Source organism: Chiloscyllium plagiosum, unplaced genomic scaffold (genome assembly GCF_037043375.1).
Source record: "Chiloscyllium plagiosum isolate Xiang-an unplaced genomic scaffold, Cpla_swu_hap1 HiC_scaffold_49, whole genome shotgun sequence".
NCBI lineage: Eukaryota > Metazoa > Chordata > Chondrichthyes > Orectolobiformes > Hemiscylliidae > Chiloscyllium > Chiloscyllium plagiosum.
The window spans coordinates 3,535,791-3,556,803 of record NW_028270187.1 but is presented as its reverse complement, the minus strand read 5'-3'; the positions used below and the strand labels follow the sequence as shown (position 1 = coordinate 3,556,803).

The following is a 21,013-nucleotide window of genomic DNA, read 5'->3' as shown; positions in this document are numbered from 1 at the left end:
ATTTTAAATGCATCTGGATAGGTATATAAAAAGGAATGGTTTAGAGGGATGTAGGATATCTCTGCGACTTTGGCTTGCCACTAACGTTTGGCACGTTTGTATGTTCAGTTTCTCTCTTGTGTCAGTGTCAATGCATTGATGTCTTATTCACCCACCCAACCCCCTTCCCGGAGATGTTAACTATTTTGTGTACAGTTGTTTCTCAAGAATCTGCATTGCAGATTCATCCTGAATTTACACACTTTTTTGCCTCCCAAAATCAGGCCTGCTCAATCTCAGCAGTATCCCAATGTTGTGAAAGATATTAACTTTTCAGGTGGAGTTATTTAAATTCAAAGAGATACCAGTCTTGCTGTTTTTGCTTTTCTGCCCCTGTAAGATCCTGAATCAGCACCTTCAGGAGAATTAGTGAGAGCGGAGTGAGAACAGAACGGGAGAAATGTTTCAGAATAACAAAAGAAAAGAATGTCAGATAGAAATTGGAATTGCTTTTTCTGAATTTCTACTTTGAACTGATAGTGATGAGTTTTGTAGTCTCTTCTTACAGAATATTTGAAGATCGAAAGGTGAACATTTCAAAATGAACAGATGAAATGCTTATGCCTGACTCCCCCTCCTCTGTGGATGCTGCCTGAACTGCTGTGCTTTTCCAGCAACGCACTTTTCGACTCTGACTCTCCAGTGTCTGCAGTTCTCACTTTCACTTCAATGTCTGCAAGTCACTCCAATCCATCGGGACTGCATCGATTTTAGACAATGATCCTGTGAGATGGAGCAAAGTATTGTGGTTCCTGTTTCAGTACGTTTTCAGCATCAGTGGGACTGGGTGAGAGAGCTCAGTGTTGCAGCACACTGAGTGTGGAACCTGAAACATTTATACAGCCTGGAAAGAGGAGTTCATGGTGGCAAGGGGCTCTACATGCGTTTGTGTATAGCTGAAGCTTCAGCCATGGAGAAACCTGAGGAATCCCAGCCCATGGGGAAACCATGGAAGTGTGGCGACTGCGGGAAAGGCTTTCGTGTCCCATCTGCCCTGGAAAGTCATCGACGCAGTCACACCGGGGAGAGGCCGTTCTCCTGCCCCGAGTGTGGGAAGGGCTTTACACATGCATCTACCCTCTGGGCCCACCGACGGGTCCACAACGGAGAAAGGCCATTCTCTTGCCCTGAGTGTGGGAAGGGATTTACCCGCTCCTCCCACCTGCTGCCCCACTGGCGGGTCCACACCGGGGAGAGGCCCTTTAGCTGTCCAGAATGCGGGAAGGCCTTCACCGATTCCTCCGCCCTGCTGAAGCATCAGCGGGTCCACACCGGGGAGAGGCCATTCTCCTGCCCCAAGTGCGGGAAGGACTTTACCCGCTACTCCAACCTGATGAGGCACCAGGAGCTCCACACCAGGGAGAGGCCATTCTCCTGCGCAGAGTGCGGTAAGAGCTTTAACCGCTCCTCCAGCCTGCTGGCCCACCAGTCAGTCCACTCCGGGGAGAAGCCCTTCAGCTGTCCCGAGTGTGGGAAGACCTTCAGCAATTCCTCCGGCCTGTTGGCGCACCAGCGGGTCCACACAGGGGAGAGGCCATACACCTGCTCAGTGTGTGGGAAGGGATTCAGTCAGCTGGGCAATCTGCAGAGGCACGAGTGGGTCCACACAGGGGAGAGGCCCTTCAGGTGCCGTGAATGCGGGAAGGGGTTCACTTGCTCGGCTAAGCTGATGACCCATCAGCGGGTTCATACCGGGGAGAGGCCGTTCGCCTGCTCTCAATGCGGGAAGGGATTCCTCGATTCTTCCACCCTGCTGACCCACCAGCGGGTCCACACCGGAGAAAGGCCATTCACCTGCTCCGTGTGCGGGAAGGGATTCAGTCAGGTGGGCAACCTGCGGACACACCAGCGGGTCCACACCGGGGAGAGACCATTCGCATGCTCTCAGTGTGGGAAGGGATTCCTCGATTCTTCCACTCTGAAGACCCACCAGCGGGTCCACACCGGAGAAAGGCCATTCACCTGCTCCGTATGTGGGAAAGGATTCAGTCAGGTGGGCAACCTGCGGTCGCACCAGCGGGTCCACACCGAGGCAAGGCCATTCACCTGCCCGAGTGCAGAAAGGGATTAATCGATTGTTCCGGCTTACTGACCTACCAGCGGGTCCACACCAAGGAGAGACCATGCAGCTGCCCGAGTGTGGGAAGGGATTCATTGATTCTACCGGCCTGTGGATGTGCCAATCGGTCCACACCAGGGACAGCTCGCTCACCTGCTCTGGGCTTTATCAACACCTCCCACCTACGGAGGCACGAGTGAGTTCATGTGCTATTGCAGGGGGATTGAAGGAGCTACGGCCTCATGCCATTATCGGCTGGACAATCGACCCAGCTCTGGGGACTTCCAGGTTTGAATCCTGCAGCGGAGGATGGCAGAATTGGAATTCGGTCACAAATCTGCAGTTCAGAATCTAATGATGAAAACAATTTTGGGGAAGAAAAAAGGTCTAATTCACTCATGCCCTTTTTAGGGAAGGAAACTGCCATGGCAGAATGGATTCACTCAGTCATCCCAGCCGCATCCTTTACCCAGTCTGGCCTACGTGTCACTCCAGATCCACTGCAGAGTGGTTGACTTTTGACTGCACCCTGCCTTCCCGCCACCCCAAGAAAATGAGGGAGGGGAGAAACTTACTTGGATACAATGTATAGGTTGAAATTGCTGAGCTGACCAATAGTAAAGCAAGTGGGGTGGGGAGTATGTGCACTTTGACCTTGACCTGTTTAAAAAGTAAAGCTACTTTCTGTACACCTTTTTGCTGGGGAGATCTGAAGCAGTAACAAAGTTGGGTCACAATAAAGGTTACCTGAACTTCCCGCAGTACTCAAACATTGAAATCTCTGAGATCTATCAGATATTTCCTTTAAAGCTGCTAATTTCTTTCAGCCTCCAGTGCTGAGTTTCCAATGTCGTGTATCAGAAGGAGCAGCGATTGGGTAGTTAGTATCGTTAGAAATTGTAAATTTTTCAGGAGTGCACATACTGCATCGTTTCATCAGCATTGTAAAGTTTCCTAGCAGTGTGGGCTGTGTTCACTAGAAATGATATGGAGGAACTCGTGTTGGACTGGGATGGATAAAGTTAAAAATCACACAACACCAGGTTATAGTCCAACAGGTTTACTTGGGAGCACTGCCTTTCAGAGCGCTGCTCCTTCATCGGGTAGCTGTGGAGAAGGATAATAAGACGCAGAATTTATAGCAAAGGATTATAGTTTCAAGCAACTGAAATGATATATTGAACAAACCTAGATTGCTGTTAAGTCTTTCATCTTTTAGAATGTGGTGCAGGTTTCAGTTCATTAATATGTAATTCCCAGAACTTCCTTCAAGTCACATTCTCAATATAACTTAAGGTTTTATTTTTTAAAGAAGTGACATCTCAGCTCAGACAACGCTTTAAAGGTTTGACAGTGTGTTGCTGGAAAAGCATAGCAGGTCAGGCAGCATCCAAGGAGCAAGAGAATTGGCGTTTTAGGCTGGAGCCCTTCTTTAGGAATGAGGCTGGGAGCCTGAGGGATGGAGAGATAAATGGGAGAGGGTGGGGCTGGGAGAAGGTAGCTGAGAGGACATGCAGGTCCTGGGCCTCCTCCATCACCACTACCTCACCACCCAACGCCTAGAGGAAGAACCCATTATCTTCCACCTCGGAACCCTTCAACCCCAGGACATCAATGTGAACTTCACCAGTTTCCTCATTTCGCACCTCAGCCCAGTTCCAACCTTCCAGCTCATGACCTGTCAATCTTCTTTCCCACCTATCCGCTCCACTCCTCTCCGACCTAAAACCTTTACTCCCCCACCTCCATCCACCTATTGCACTCTCAGCCACCTTCTCCCCAGCTCTACTTCCTCCCATTTATCTCAACACCCCCTAGGCTCCCAGCCTCATTCCTGATGAAGGGTTTTGCCCGAAACATCAATTTTCCTGCTCCTCGGATACTGCCTGACCTGCTGTGCTTTTCCAGCAACACACTTTCAACTCTGGTCTCCAGCATCTGCAGACCTCATTGTCTCCTAATGCATTAAAGTTGTCAGGTTTGAGTATGTCTGTATCCCAATCTTGAATCAGACCGGTTCTACTTCCACTGTTGAAATATATAAAATATTACATAGATTGACTGCTGCAGATGTTGCGCATTTGAGCAAAGTAGAATGTATCTGCTAATACAACTCAATAAATGCAAATTCACCACATCGAATTATATGTGTGTGCTTGCGTCTAGTGCATGCTTGGTAAAGTGTGTGCGTGTTGGAGTATGTGTGTGTTTGAGAGAGAGCATGTGTATGAGTGAAGTCTGCGTATGGATATGTGCTTGTGTGTGTGTGATTGTGAGTGAGTGTAAAGTGTATTGAGGTCTCCAGTGATTCCCTGCAGCGTGGAAACAGGCCCTTCAGCCCAACAAGTCCACATCGACCCTCCAAAGAGTAACCCACCCAGACTAATTTCCAGCATTTACCCATGATTAATGCACCCAGCATTATGGGCATTTTAGCATGGTCAAGTAGTGACCATAATACATTAAGCTTCAATCTGCAATTTGAGAGGGAGAGGGTACAGTCGGAAGTGACAGTGCTTCTGTTGAATAAAGGTAACTTTGGAGCTATGAGGGAGGAGCTGGCCAAAGTTAAATGGTGCAATACCTTAGCAGGGATGACCGTGGAGGAACAATGGCGGATATTTCTGTGTATAATGCAGAAGTTGCAGGATAGGTTCATTCCTAAAAGGAAGAAAGATCCCAGGAGGAGGCATGGGCAGCTGTGGCTGACGAGGGAAGTTAAGAAACATATAAAGTTAAAAGAGAAAAAGTATAATATAGCAAAGATAAGTGGGAAAACTGAGGACTGGGAAGCTTTTAAAGAGCAACAAAGGATTACTAAGAAGGAAATACGCAGAGGAAAAATGAGGTACGAAGGTAAATTGGCCAATAATATAAAGGAGGATAGTAAAAGCTTTTTTAGTTATGTGCAAGGCAAAAAAATTGTTAGGACTAAAATTGGGCCCTTGAAGACAGAAACAGGGGAATATATTACGGGGAACAAAGAAATGGCAGAGGAATTAAATGGGTACTTCAGATCTGTGTTCACTGGGGAAGACACAAGCAATCTCCCTGAGGTAACAGTGTCTGAAGGACCTGAACTTAAGGGAATTAATATTTGCCAGGATTTGGTGTTGGAGAAGCTGTTAGGTCTGAAGGTTGATAAGTCTCCGTGGCCTGATGGTCTGCGTCCCAGGGTACTGAAGGAGGTGGCTCGAGAAATCGTGGATGCGTTGATGATTATTTTCCAGAGTTCAATAGATTCTGGGTCGGTTCCTGAGGATTGGAGGGTGGCTAAGTTTGTATCACTTTTTAAGAAAGGTGGGAGAGAGAAAGCAGGAAATTATAGACCAGTTAGTCTGACCTCAGTGGTGGGAAAGATGCTGGAGTCTATTATAAAGGATGAAATTATGGCACATCTGGATAGTAGTAACAGGATAGGACTGAGTCAGCATGGATTTATGAAGGGGAAATCATGCTTGACTAATCTTCTTGAATTTTTTGAGGATGTAACTCTGATAATGGACGAGGGAGATCCAGTAGATGTAGTATACCTGGACTTTCAGAAAGCTTTTGATAAAGTCCCACACAGGAGGTTAGTGAGTAAAATTAGGGCGCATGGTATTGGGGGCAAAGTACTAGATTGGATTGAAAATTGGTTGGCTGATAGGAAACGGTAGTGACAAACGGCTCCATTTCGGAATGGCAGGCAGTGACCAGTGGGGTATCGCAGGGATCCGTGCTGGGACCGCAGCTTTTGACAATATATGTTAATGATATAGAAGATGGTATCAGCAATAACATTAGCAAATTTGCTGATGATACAAAGCTGGGTGGCAGGGTGAAATGTGATGAGGATGTTAGGAGATTACAGGGTGACCTGGACAAGTTAGGTGAGTGGGCAGATGCATGGCAGATGCAGCTTAATGTGGATAAATGTATGGTTATCCACTTTGGTGGCAAGAACAGGAAGGCAGATTACTATCTCAATGGAATCAATTTATGTAAAGGGGCAGTACAGAGAGATCTGGGTGTTCTTGTACACCAGTCAATGAAGGCAAGCATGCAAGTATAGCAGGTAGTGAAGAAGGCTAATAGCATGCTGGCCTTCATAACAAGAGGAATTGAGTATAGAAACAAAGAGGTGCTTCTGCAGCTGTACAGGGCCCTGGTGAAACCACACCTGGAGTACTGCGTGCAGTTCTGGTCTCCAAATTTGAGGAAAGACATTCTGGCTATTGAGGGAGTGCAGCGTAGGTTCACGAGGTCAATTCCTGGAATGGCAGGATTACCTTACACTGAAAGACTGAAGCGACTGGGCTTGTATACTCTTGAGTTTAGAAGACTGAGAGGGGATCTGATTGAGATATATAAGATTATGAAAGGACTGGACACTCTGGCAGCAGAAAACATGTTTCCGCTGATGGGTGAGTGCCGAACCAGAGGACACGGCTTAAAAATATGGGGTAGACCATTTAAGACAGAGATGAGGAGAAACTTCTTCACCCAGAGATTGGTGGCTGTGTGGAATGCTCTGCCCTAGAGGGCAGTGGAGGCCCAGTCTCTGGATTCATTTAAGAAAGAGTTGGATAGAGCTCTCAAGGATAGTGGAATCAAGGGTTATGGAGATAACGCAGGAACAGGATACTGATTAGGAATGATCAGCCATGATCATATTGAATGGTGGTGCAGGCTCGAAGGGCTGAATGGCCTACTCCTGCACCTATTGTCTATTACCTGACCTGCACATCTTTTGGAATGTGGGAGGAAACTGCAGCACCTGGTGGAAACCCACGCAGACATGGAGAGAACATGCAAACATGTAGACTTCACACAGACAGTCAGCCGAGGCTGGAATCAAACTTGGGTCGCTGGTGCTAACTGAGCCACCGTGCCCCCCCCCCCCCCCCCCCGCCCAATGATGTGACATGAACCCAAGGAGTCGGTTGAAGCCATCCTCATGGGTTCTGAACTTGGCTAATAGCCTCTGCTCGGCCAATAAAAATGATTAAGTAGTCACACAACCCATATTGGAGGGCAGGGTGGGACGTGTGTTTCAATTTGGAGAAGGTGGGAGGCTCTGGATGCTGTAATCCAGTGCAAACGCATGCTGGAGGACATTCAGCTCAGAGAGATGGAGCTGGAAGCCAGGCTGCAGACACGTTGGGGCAAAATGGGTAAAGTTAACTTGACGCTTTATTCCGAAAGATGGTTATTCCCCTCCAGACAGAGCCTTTGGTTGGGTCAGTGGACAGTATCAGGAGGGTGTGAGTGCGAGTCAGGCAGGTAAGAGGGATCTGAGAGAGAATTGCAGGATGGAAGAGCTAACTGGCTGGTTACGAGAGTAAAAAGAATGTTGGGCAGGGGAGATGGTGGTAAGGGACAGAATAGTGACAGGGATTGTCTCTGTTCTCTGCAGTTGGCATCAGGAGGCCAGATGGCTTTGGTGTCTGTCTGGCACAAGATTTGGGAACCAATGTACTCAGGTCTAGAAAGTGGAAAAGGGAGGTTGCTGTGGTGTGGTCCAACAATGTCAGGACGAGGGAGTCTTTCTTGAGAGCACATGAGAAGTTAGAACCTACAAAGACAAAGCAGAGCCTCAAAGCTCTGAGCAGCATGGTGGCTCACAGGTGAGCATCGCTGCCCGACAGCGCCAGGGACCCGAGTTTGATTCCACCCTGAGGCGATAGTCTGTGTGGACTTTGGCACATGGCGTCTGCGTGAGGTTAGCTCTGCGTGCAGTTTAGGGTGTTTCGGCTGTGCTAAAGTGCCCAGGCATGTGCAGGTTAGGGTGGATTAGTCATGGGGAACTGCAGGGCTGTTGGTTAAGCCGGTGGGTCTTAGTGGGATGCTGTTCAGAAGATCGGTGTGAATTTGATGGGCCAAAAGGCCTGCATGGACGATATGATTCTCTCTTGAGAAATGATTGCCCTAAGTCTGCTGTGACAGGAGTGGATTCCAGTTCATGGGACACCGACACCAGTTCTGAAGAAGGTGGGATTTGTGCTGTCTCTTCCCCCCCACCCTCTGTTCACCCCCCACCTATTCTGTCTCTCCTCACATTCTGCACACTGCATTCTCTCTGCTCCACCATTTCTTCCCCCACCATCGGACCCCCCCAATATTTCTCTTTGCCCTCGTCCTCTGTTTCCCTGTCCATTTTCTCTCTTTGCCCCACCCTCTGCACTACCCCATTCTCTCTCCTCACACTCTGCACCCCCATTCTCTCTCTCCTTAACTCTCTGCCTCCCACTCATTCTTTGCCCCCAATTCTCTTACCCACCACCATCTGTCCCCCCAGTGTCTCTCTACATCCACTCTCTGTCCACCTGTCTGTCTATTTCCTCTTTCTCTCTCTCCCACCAGCCTCTGACTCTGTCCATTCTCTCTCCCTTCTCCTGCACACACCACCCCACTGTCCTTTTTCATTCCTCAAGCCCTCGTTGATTACTGTATCAAGCCCTTCTAAGAGAGAGAGAATGGACTGGTGACTCTACCTGGGAGACAGGGGTGCATGAGAAATGGCTGATATTTAAAATTGAGAATACTTAAAATGTATTCAGAAGCATCGTTAAAGTCTGAAAACATGTTCAATTCCTTTAAAAAAGCTGCAGGCATCTTTCTGAAACTTGCATTGAAATATGCACAGTTAGGCCACAATTAAGGACAGGCTGTAAGGGGTGAATGGTCTATTCCTAGTCTTGTGAAATTGGTTCCTACTATGTAGGAATAGTGTCGTTGGGTTGAGAAGAATAGAAACAAACATTTAGTTTTTTCCAATCAGATATCCTAAATTAATCTACTCCCATTTGCCTAAATTTGGTCCATATCCCTCTAAATCCTTCTTATTCAGATATGCATCCTGAGCCTTTTAAATGTTGGAATTGTACCAGCCTCCACCACTTCCTCTGGCAGCTCATTCCAAACACCTGCCATCCTCTGTGTGAAAAAGTTACCCCTTAGGTTCTTTTTAAAGTTTTCCCCTTTCTTTCTCAACCTATGCCTCTCCAGTTTTAGACTTCCTCTACCTTGGGGAAAAGAGCTACAAAAGTTGAGCAAAAGACAAAGTGCAAAATGAATAAAATGTCGACTCACAGGGGGGAAACTAATTGTGGGTCCAACCATTCTTTTTCTGCTATTGGCATTTGGACACTTAAAATCTGTCAGGAACACTAGCATCGTCACATCACCCTTTCTTTCGCTTTGACAAAGGGTCAGTTAGACTCGAAACGTCAGCTCTTTTCTCTCCTTACAGATACTGCCAGACCTGCTGAAACTTTCCAGTATTTTCTCTTTTCGTCACATCACTTATTGCGCATGCTCCTCGGTGTCAGGAAGTACTGCGCAAGTTCACCGGTGTCAGCAAAATAGTACGCACACTCGCTCTCAGCTGAAAAGTCCCGAGACCTTCTTTCCATGGACCAATGGGAAGATTTGGACGACCGGAAGGAGTCTGATCTTCCTGACAATTCAGAGACACCCCATAGTACATGAATGCGGAAGTTCGCCATAAGCTTGGAAAGTTGCTGCTCCTGTCTCTGAATGAAGATTGAGTTTCACCAGATTATAGCTTCCTTCCTCTGTCTAAACATCTGTGAGTACAGCACTCTCTTTTCAATTTATTTCTTTTCATTCTGGGTTTCGGTTGTTAACTTGCAGCAACTGAAAGGAAAGAGAGGGAGGGAAAAAGAGAGATTGGAAAAGTTGGTCCAGGTCTGTGTCTCAATTGGCAAACACATGGCAATTGAAGTTCCACAGTGTGAACTTATTGCCTTTGCTGCAGAAAAAAAAAAGTAGAAAGGAGGTGTATTGTTTAAATGGTGATACATTGGGATGTGGGGAAAGTGAGGACGGCAGATCAGAGCCAAAAAGTGTGGTTCTGGAAAAGCGCAGCATATCAGGCAACATCTGAGGAGCAGGTGAGTCGATGTTTTGGGCATGAGCATTTAATCAGGAATGATGTGTGGGTGTACAAAGGTGCCTCAGCGTCCTGCTACTCCAGTCAATGTCAGTTGTCAGACAGGTGGAGCAAGCAATGAGCGAGGCAAGTCGTCTATTACCAAGAGGAATTGAGTTCAGAAGTGGGGATGTCTTCCTGCAGTTATGGGGTTATTGAATGTATTCAAGGCTGAGTTAATCAGATTTTTGAACAATAACGAAGTGGATGGTTCTAGGGGAAGGCAAGACAATGATTTTAAGACCCGTACAGAACAGTTACACAGTCATACATCACAGAAACAGACAATTTGGTGCAACTAGTCCGTGCTAACTATGTTCTCAGGCTAATCTCGTCCGACTTACCAGTGCTTGACCCATATCCCTCTGAGCTGTTCCTATTCATGTACTTATCCAATGCCTTTTAAATGTTGTAACTGTATCTGCATCCACCACTTCCTCTGGACATTCATTCCACACACAAACCACTTTCTCTGTAAAAAGAAAAGGACTGGTGCTTAAAATCTTTCTCCTCACCTTCAAAATTTGCTGCCTAATCTTGAAACCCCAACCTCAGGGAAAGGACACCCACTGTTCAACTCACCTATAACCCTCATAATTTTATAGACCTCTGCAAGGTCACCTCTCAACCTCCTATGCTCCAGTGAAAGGAGTCTCAGTGTATTCACCTAAATGTAGGTATATTGATATCCAATTATGATGTGTTCGATGCTGGTGAAGGCTCGAAAGACCAAATGGCCTGTTCCCATTTCCCATTTCTAATACTGTGACCAGGACAGCAAGAGACCATAAGACATAGGAGCAGAAATTAGGCCATTCAGCCCATTACGTCTGCTCCACCATTCAATCATAGCTGATAAGTTTCTCAATCCCGTTCTCTCGATTTTTCCCTATAACCCTCGATCCCCTTGACACTCAAGAACCTGTCTCAATCTTAAATATACTCAGTAACTGGCCTCCATAGCCTTTTGTAGCAACAAATTCCATAGATTCACCACTCTCTGGCTGAAGAAGATTCTCCTTGTCTCTGTTCTAAAAGGTCTTCACTTTACTCTAAGACTGTGCTCTTGGGTCCTAGTCTCTCCTACCAATGGAAATATTTTCCCAATGTCCATTCTGTCGAGGCCGTTCAGTATTCAGTCAGTTTCAATTTGATCCCTCCTGAGAGTGGGCCTGTTAATGAGCATGAACGAGAACTTTCAGGATGAGATACAGCAGGGATTAGGTTCAGCAAGTTGAGAATGGAGGCAGTGTGTGTGTGGGATGGAGATTTTCAGCATTTAGGGAATGATAGAGGAAAGAATGTTTGATTATATATTAGAATTGATCAGATGGGCTGAGGAACGGCAGATGAGTTTAGTTTAGATAAATGAGGTATTGCATTTTGGTAAGGCAAATCAGGGCAGGATTTTCCAGTTAATGGGGAATGTTGCAGAACAAAGAGACCTCGCAATGCAGCTTCCTAGCTCCTCGAAAGTGGAGGCACTGTTAGACAGGATAGTGAACAAGGCGTTTGGTATGCTTGCCTTTATTGGTTAGTGCATTCAGTACAGGGGTTGGGAAGTCATGTTACGATTGTAAAGGACATTGATTCGGCCACTTTTGGAATACTGCTTTCAGTTCTGGTCTTTCTGATGCAGGAAGGATGTTGCAAAACAGTGAAAGGATTCAGAAAGATGTACAAGGCTGTTGCCAGCATTGGAAGCTTTAAGCTGTAGGGAGAGGCTGAATAAGCTGAGACTGCTCTCCCTGGAGTGTCAGAGGCTGAGGGGTGAGCTTATTGAAGTTCATAACGGGCAGGGATGGGGTGAGTAGCCAAGATCTTATCGCCAGGGTAGGGGAGTCCAAAACTAGAGGGCATAGGTTTGAGGTGAGAGGGAAATGATTTAAAAGGAACCTGAGGGGCAATTGTTTTATGCAGAGGGTGGTGCATGTATGGAATGAGCTGCCAGGGGAAGTGGTGGAGGCTGGTACAATTATAACATTTTAAAAGACATCTGGGTATGTGAACAGGAAGGGTTTAGAGGGCCAATTGCTGGCAAATGGGACTGGATGAATTTAGGATATCGTTTTGTCACTGACAAGTTGGACCAAAGCATTGTATTTCCAATGCTATGCAGCAGAAGGAGCGGTGAATCAATAACTGGTATTAAATGTGTTATGAGTTTCAATACTGCAGGTATTGCATTGTTTCATCAGCATTGTAAAGTTTACTGGCAACAGCGGGAGGTGTGGGCTGTATTCACTAGAAACGATTAAGCAGTTAGGTAACACAAAAATGAGGGCAGGGTGGGACTTGTCTTTTGATTTGCAGACGGTGGGAGGTTCTGGGTGCTGTGATTCAGAGCAAACACAACTGCAGTAAATTATAGAAGCCCTACAGTGTGGAATCAGGCCATTTGGCACATCAAGTCCATACTGACCCCTAAAAAGAAAATGCCAGCCCACTGTCTCCTACTCTATCCAGTTGTTTCTGCTAGTGGGCGAAACCGTTCCAAGACACACAGCCTCAAGGTAAGGGGAAACAGATTTAGGATAGAGATGGGGAGGAACTGCTTTTCCCAGTGAATCTATGGAATTCTCTGCCCAAGGAAGCAATAGAGGCAGCTTCATTAAGTATATTCAAGACACAGTTGGATGGGTTTTTGCATGGTAGAGGAAGAGCTGAAAATGTGTTGCTGGAAAAGTGCAGCAGGTCAGGCAGCATCCAAGAAACAGGAGAATTGATGTTTCGGGCATACGCCCTTCTTCAGGAATGAAGCCCTCCTGAATATTTAGTGGGTATCTGGCATTCAGGTCGAATGAGAAGCTCAGTTAAGGTAGAGGATTGGCACTAATAATCAAAGCACTGATAACATGGTGGTCTGCTGTTGGCTCAGATTTCAGGTGCTGTTTTCTCTGTCCTCTGTTGATCTGCCTGTTCCCACAAAGTAAGATGGTGTCAGTTCTCAGCTCAGCTTTGACCCCCTTTTACACCTTCTGATTCAATAAAACAGTAAATCAGTCGATCAAGGCCCAATCCACTATCTCCCAGCCTGTCAAACCATCCAGACACAGAATGTCATCATAGCAGGGAGTAAAACAAGAAAAGTGAGAAAAAATAAATGCACAGTTGGTGCTTGTCGTTAATGTTTGTTCATTAGAAAGTAAACCAGAAGTAGGGGTCTCCCAGAATTCTTATAGTACCCTTCTGGAGGAATTCTCTCTCCCTTACATCTAAATATTAGTACCTTGCACTGATTTGTAACAATACTCACGTCAACTGAAATAAAGCATCTGTTATCAAATAGACATCGAGATGTACAGCACGGAATAAAAAAGACTTCCTATTCATATACCCATCTAGATTCCTTTTAAATGTTGTAATTGAATCAGCCTCCACCACTTTCTCTGGAGCTCACAACATACATGCACCACCCACTGCGTGACCCCTAGGTCCCTTTTCTCCTCTCACTCTAAGCCTTTTGCACCCCCACCCTGGGAAAATGACTTTCCCATTTTCCCTACCATGCCCCTCATGATTTTAAAAACCTCTGAGGTCACCCGTCAGCCTCCACTCCAGGGAAAACAGCACCAGCATATTCAGCCTCTCCCTGTAGGTCAAATCCTCTAACCATGGCAACATCCTTGTAAATCTTTTCTGAACACTTTCAAGTTTTACAACATATTTCCTGTCCTAAAGCAGGGAGACAAGAATTGAATGCACTGACCAATAAGGCAAGCATACCAAACACCACCTTCACTACCCTGTCTACCTCTGACTCCCATTTTCATGGAACTATGAACCTGTCATAGAGTTAAACTGCATGGAAACAGACCTTCAGTGCAAACCAGTCCATGCTGACCATAATCCCAAATAGTCTGTCCTGCCTGCTCCTGGCCTGTATCCCTCCAAACCTTTCCTATTCATGTAATTATCCATATGTTTTAATTGTACTTGCATCCAAAACTTCCTCAGGAAGTTCGTTTCACACATGAACTACCCTCTGTGGAAAATTAGTATTTCAATGGCAAGGATGTGGTTGAATTGAAATGGTTCATAAAATAAACTGTTTCTCCCAAATCCCCTACAGCAGGTATGGTAGCAACTCCAACTCTAGAGTCTCTTAGATCATTATTTCCATGGAGGGGGAGGGGGAAATAAAGTGTTGGATTCACAGAGGAGGAGGTTTTCTGTGAGTGTGAAACTAAAATTAAACCCCATGCTTTACTTGAACTCAAACCACGTTGATTTGGAGGAGTGCGGAGGGAGTTTGCAAGGTGCCCTCCCCTCCCCACAGGCCTCAGCTGCAACGCAGCGTAGGCGCAGTTCGGCCCCACTCTGCGCCCTGCCCCCCGTTGAGGACGTCACGACGCAGAAGTAGCCTTGTCAGTTTGAGTGAAACTCCCTCTCTTTGGGCAACATCCAGGAGCAAAACAATGCCTCCCCCTTTCCATTCCTCATCCTGGGAGGGACAAAGAGAGGGGGAGACACTGTTCGCTTGTAGCAACTGGAGTGAATCGAGGGAGGAAGCAGGCTCTGCAAAGGTGCTCAGTGCCCTCTGTCCCACTTTTCATTGTGTATCCCCTTGGTTTGGCACTAGAAAAGGATTGCTTCTTGCGGCACGGTGGCACAGTGGTAAGCACTGCTGCCTCAAATCACCAATTCCCACCTCAGGCGACTCTGTGTGGAGTTTGCACATTCTCCCCGTGTCTGCGTGGGTTTCCTCCGGGTGCTCCGGTTTCCTCCCACAACCTAAAAATGGTTAGGTGAATAGGCTAAATTACCCGTAGTGTTAGGTGAAGGGGTAAATATAGGGGAATGGGTCTGGGTGGGTTAGGTTTCGGCGGGTTAGATTAGATTAGATTACATTACAGTGTAGAAACAGGCCCTTCGGCCCAACAAGTCCACACCGACCCGCCGAAGCGAAACCCACCCATACCCCTACATTTACCCCTTACATAACACTACGGGCAATTTAGCTTGGCCAATTCACCTAACCCTGCACATCTTTTGGACTGTGGGAGGAAACCAGAGCACCCGGAGGAAACCCACGCAGACACGGGGAGAATGTGCAAACTCCACACAGTCAGTCGCCTGAGGCGGGAATTGAACCCGGGTCTCAGGTGCTGTGAGGCAGCAGTGCTAACCACTGTGCCACCGTGCCGCCCACGGTGTGGACTTGTTGGGCCTAAGGGCCTGTTTCCACGCTGTTAGTAATCTAATCATGTTTGCAATTAAAAGGATAGTTTCTCATCAAACTGAGCAGGATTTAAGGATTTGGCGCATTGGTACGAAATTCACCCTCGAATGGAGTTACGTCCTGTATTTCTTGTTATCTTTTTAATTTAATAGGACAGCAGGAAGTTATTCAGCAAATGGACTGGCTTTCTTTTCTCAAACAGCCTTGACCTTTAATTTTCATAGCTGAAAATATGTTGCTGGAACAGCGCAGCAGGTCAGGCAGCATCCAAGGAACAGGAGAATCGACGTTTCGGGCATAAGTCCTTTTTCAGGAAGGGCTTATGCCCGAAACGTCGATTCTCCTGTTCCTTGGATGCTGCCTGACCTGCTGCGCTTTTCCAGCAACACATTTCCAGCTCTGATCTCCAGCATCTGCAGTCCTCACTTTCTCCTTTTAATTTTCATATCCTTGATTCAGCTCCATCTCCAGCACCTTTGTAGGCAGGTTGTTCCAGGTCCTAGTCACCTAAATGAAGTTTTTCTCCATACACACTTAAGGCTATCTGGCTACATAAGGGCCTTCAGGTTTGTGTGTCCTTGATAATATGTGATCAGCAGGCATCTGACAATCTACCAGAATTGCCACCTATGTTATGTTTATTTAACTGTACTGACAGTGATCAATCATTTTGTGAATTTATTTTTGCAGGAAGACATGAGGAAAGAAATCTGAAAGCACATGATACATCAACTTCTGACAGAACCACTTGATTCATTGGGACTTGAATATCAGCAGCTATTCAAATCGAGAAGAAATGTTTGCTTTTGTCTGCTTGAGAGGTTTTGGACACTGGTATGGCAGGAAGAATATGGAGACATCCGAGTGAGGGAGATTCAGTGCGCTGTCTGTAAAATGTGCTTCAAACCGTTTACTCAGCTTAGGGGAACAAACTGACACCACTCACTGTGGGGAGAAACTGCTTACACATTGTTTGTAATTTCAAACTCAGAGCGACACAAGGAAAGTTCCCCCAATGGGGAAACTGTGGAAATGTGGGGACTGTGGGAAATGATTCCCTTCCCCATCAGTGCTGGAAACCCACAGACGCATTCACACTGGGGAGAGACCGTTCACTTGCTCTGTGTATGGGCAGGCATTCAGTCAGATGGGTCATCTGCAGAAGCACCAGCAGATCCACACGGGAGAGAAGCTGTTCACTTGCCCCATGTGCGGGAAGGGATTTGCTCAATCATCTGCACTGGTGATCCACAACAGTGTCCACACCAGGGAGAAGCCGTTCACCTGCTCTCAGTGCGGGAAGGGGTTTGTGAATTCTTCCAACCTGCAAACTCCACAGCGGAGAGAAGCCATTCACGTGCTTGGTGTGTAGGAAAGGGTTCGGTTATTCATCTGCACTGCTGACCCACCAGCCGGTCTACACCGGGAAGAGGCCATTCACCTGCTCAGTGTGTGGGAAGGGATTCACTGATTCTTCCTGCCTACGGACCTACCAGCAGGTCCACACGGGAGAGAAGCCGTTCATGTGCCCAGTGTGTGGGAGAGGGTCCACACCGGGGATAAGCCTTCATCTGCTCAGTGTGCGGGATGAGATTCAGTCAGACGGGACATCTGCAAAGGTACCAGCGGGTTCGGACAGGAGAAAAGCCGTTCACGTGCCCCATGTGCGGGAGGGGGTTCACTGAGTCATCTACCCTGTTGACCCACCAGCGGATCCTTTCACCTGCTCAGAGTGCGGGAAGGGATTCAGTCGGTTGGGTAACCTGCAGACGCACCAGCGGGTCCACACCGGGGAGGGGCTATTCACCAGTCCCGAATGCAGGAAGGTATTCCGTCACGGCAGCAACTTGTGGACACACCAGCAGGTCCACACGGGAGAGAAGCCATTCACCTGCCCGAGCGCGGGAAGGGATTAATCGATTCCTCCGGCTTGCGGATGAACGAGCGGGTCCACACTGGGGACATCCCGCTCACCAACTCAGATGTTGGGTGGGTAGTGTGTGCGGTTTGACCTTGAGCCGTTTTAAAATAAACAGCTACATTTTGTACACCTTTTTGTTGGAGAGATCTGAAGCAGTAACAAATCTGGGTCGCAATAAAGGTTACTTGAACTTCCTGTCTAACTCTGACCTTGAAATCTATGCAATCTAACAGGCTTTCGTTTCAAAGCTGCTAGTTTCTTTCAGCCTCCAGCACTTGTAATTTTTTTCAGGAGTGCAGGTACTCCATTGCTTCATTGGCATTGTAAAGTTTACTGGCAGCACCAGGGGACGTGTGAGCTGTGTTCACTGGAAATTATGTGCAAGAGCCCGTGTTGGACTGGGGTGGGCAAAGTTAAAAATCACACAACACCAGGTTATATTTCCAATAGGTTTATTTGGAAGCACCATCTCTCGGATCACTGCTCCTTCATCGGAGCAGGATCACAAGAAACAGAATTTATAGCAAAAGATTAGTGTCATGCAACTGATACCATATAATGAACAAACCTAGAATGCTGTTAAGTCTTTTATCTTAGAATGAGTTGCAGGTTTTGGTTCATTTAATATGTTAATCCCAGAGTTTCCTTCAAGTAATATTCTTGACATAACTTCAGGTTTGAAAAAATGAGGTAACATCTCGGCTCAGAAAATGCATGCAAGTTGAAGTTAGAGTCTGTCCCAATCTTGAATAAGACTGGTTCTAATTTCTAAAGTAGGAAGTTATAAAATATTATATGGATTGACTGCCTGCAGATTTTGCTCAAAAAGTGCACAATAGCATGTATCTGTAAATGTAATTTCACAAATGAAAATTCACCCCAAAGACTGTATGTATTTGTGTGTCTATCAGAGACGGTTTGCACGTGCATGTGAGTGTGTGTGTGCATGCTTGGTAAAATGTGTGATGGAGCCTTTGCGAGGGTGGGTGTGTGTGGGGAGAGTATGTCTGTGTATCTGGGAGAGAACAAGTGTATGAGAAAGAGCATCTGCATGAATGTGTGTTTGTGTGAGAGTATACAGTACGGTGGATGTAAACTCAAGGTCCCAGTTGAGGCTATCCTCATGGATACCGAACTTGGCTATCAGTCTCTGCTCGTCCACTAGAAATAATTAAGCAGTTACGCAACACACACTGGAGAAGGCCGGGTGGGACTTGTCTTTCAATTTGCTGGGAGGATCTGGATGCTGTCTTCCAGGGCAAACACATGTTGGAGGACCTTCGGCTCAGAGAGATGGAGCTGGAAGCCAGGCTCCAGACATGTTGGGAGGAAATGAGTAAAGTTAACCGGACACTTTATTCCGGGGGAAGGTCTTCCTCTCCAGATAGCCTTCTAATTGGGTCAGTGGACAGGGTCAGGAGAGTGCGAGTCAGACAGGTAAAGGAGATCTGAGAGAGGGCTGCAGGCTGGAGAAGCTGGGTGGTGGGTGGTGACAGTAATGACAATGCTGGGGAGTGGGGGGTGGTGGTAATGGACAGAATAGTGACAGGCATTGTCTCTGTTCTCTGCAACTGGCAGCAGGAGGCCAGATGGCATCTGTGTCTGTCTGGCAGGAGGACTCAGAAACAGAAGTGGGAAAGGGAGGTTGCAGCGGGTATGATTCAACAATGTCGGGAGGAGAGATCCTCTGTTGCAGGCTCACTAGAAGTTACAAAGACAAAGCAGAACCTCAAAGCTCTGGGTGGCATGGCTCAGCGGTTAGACCACTCCCTCATGACATGGAAATGTGTTGCTGGAAAAGCGCAACAGGTCAGGCAGCATCTAGGGAACAGGAGAATCGACGTTTCGGGCATTAGCCCTTCTTCAGGAAGGGCTAATGCCCGAAACGTCGATTCTCCTGTTCCCTAGATGCTGCCTGACCTGCTGCGCTTTTCCAGCAACACATTTCCATCTCTGATCTCCAGCATCTGCAGACCTCACTTTCTCCTCACTCCCTCATGACCCCAGGGACCCAGGTTCGATTCCACTCTTAGGGGACTGTCTGTGCTCTATGGCACGTTCTCCACCTTGTGTCTGTGTGAGTTACCTCTGGATGCTCAGGTTTCCTCCCACAATTCAAAAATTTGCAGTTCAGGGTGGATTGGCCATGCTAAAGTGTCCAGACATGTGCAGGTTAGGGTGTATTAGCAATGGGGAAATGCAGGGCTGTAGGGTAAGTGGGTTGGTCTGGATTTGGTGCTGTTCAGAAGCTAGTCTGCTGTGGAGGAATGGGTTCCAGTTCGTAGGACACTTGACATCAGTCCTGGCGAAGATGGGATTTGGGATTTGTGTTGTCTCTCCCTCTGCCCTCTGTCCATTCTCTCCACTCCCACCTCTTTCCCCACCCCCCTCCCCAAAACCAGTCTCTCTCTCTCCCACACTCATACCCACCCATTCTGTCTCACACCAACCCTCTGCTGCCTTTCTCTCTTCCTCTCTCCCCCATTCTCTTATGCACCCTCATTCCCCCCCAGTCTCTTACCCCCACCCAGTTGCTCTCTCTCTCACTCTCTCTCACTCCTCAAGCCCTTCAAGAACACGGAGAATCCATGTAGATGTCTCTACCTGCGAGATGGGAGTGCATGAGAAATGGCTGACCTTTAAAATTACTAGCTCAAATTATTATCTTCAGAAACATCATAAAAGTCTCAAAGCCTGTTCAACATTTTGAAAATACCTTCAGAATTCTTTGACAAAGTTGCTTGAAATATGTGCAGTTAGGCCACAGCTAAGGACAGGCTGTAAGGGGTGGATGGTCTATGCCAAGTCTTGTGCAATTGGTTCCGACTATGTAGAAATCGAGCCAGAGATTTATGAAGTATGGAAACAAACTTTTTGATCCACACCGACAAGCTATGCCAAATTAATATAGTGACCTATTTGCCAGCATTTAATCAATATCCCACTAAACCCTTCCCATTCATATACCCATCCAGATGCCTTTTAAATGTTATCTTTGTAGCAGCCTCTACCAGTTCCTCTGGCAGCTCATTCACTTCACGCACCACCCTTTGCATAAAAAGATTACCCCTCAGGTCCCTTTTAAATCTTCATCCTCTCACCCTAAAGCTATGCCCCTCTAGATTTGGACAGCATTCCACCCTGGAGAAAACGCATACAAAAGTTGAGCACCCGCACAAAATGTAAACAGGAATAAAATAAAATATCGAGCCACAGTAGGGAAAGAAAATTGTGACTGCAGCCTTTTTTTTTTTAAACGATTGGAATTTAGACACTTACAGAAGTGTTTAAGGGGCAGGGATAGGGTGAATAGCCAAGATCTTTGCCCCAGGGTATAGGAGCCCAAAACAAAGGGGAGAGAAAGAAACCTACACTGATAACTGACACAGCAGTAAATCTGCAGTTACAGGATATCAGAGCGAGTGTAGGAAAAATTAACAAACAACAAAATTCACAGTTACCTTTGGAGGAACCTGTGTGAGAGAGCTCACAGCACAGGAACAGATAAGTGAATAGCTTTTAACGTGTAACCTTGCTGTATGTCTACACTAGTGTACAGAGTGGGTTCTTTCTTGATTATATATTTTATTGAAATCTGTCTCTTGATTAAATATAAACTGTAAGTACTAGGTTAGTCTGGAGCACTGGTTTTCAGTGCAAAACAATGGTGCTATTGTCTGGTTCTGTAGATTGTGGAGGACATATGGCCTTTCTTAGAGTAATATACTCTTCCTGTCTGATGTGGGAATTTAGGGAGAGTTTCAATGTTACTGTTGATTATGTCTGCAGTAAGTGTGTTTGGTTGTGAATCACATGGATCAGCTGGAGCGACAGTTCGAGGAATGAGGAATTTACAAGAGGAATATTACAATGAGG

The 21,013-nt window shown here is 46.7% G+C and overlaps 1 protein-coding gene and 1 long non-coding RNA gene across 2 annotated transcripts in view; one reads left to right on the top strand and one right to left on the bottom strand.

Annotated features, from left to right (window-relative positions):
- LOC122544522 (uncharacterized) overlaps positions 1-2,256 on the top strand; it is a 34,337-nt gene extending 32,081 nt beyond the window's left edge. Inside the window, exon 5 of the mRNA XM_087984647.1 lies at positions 535-2,256. Coding sequence (XP_087840773.1) covers positions 920-2,110 — 1,191 coding nt within the window. The 5' untranslated portion in view covers positions 535-919 and the 3' untranslated portion in view covers positions 2,111-2,256. The remainder of the gene's footprint in view (positions 1-534) is intronic.
- The window catches only part of LOC122544647 (uncharacterized), a 211,597-nt gene that overhangs the window by 113,018 nt on the left and 77,566 nt on the right, over positions 1-21,013 (bottom strand). The gene's annotated exons all lie outside the window — the stretch shown is intronic.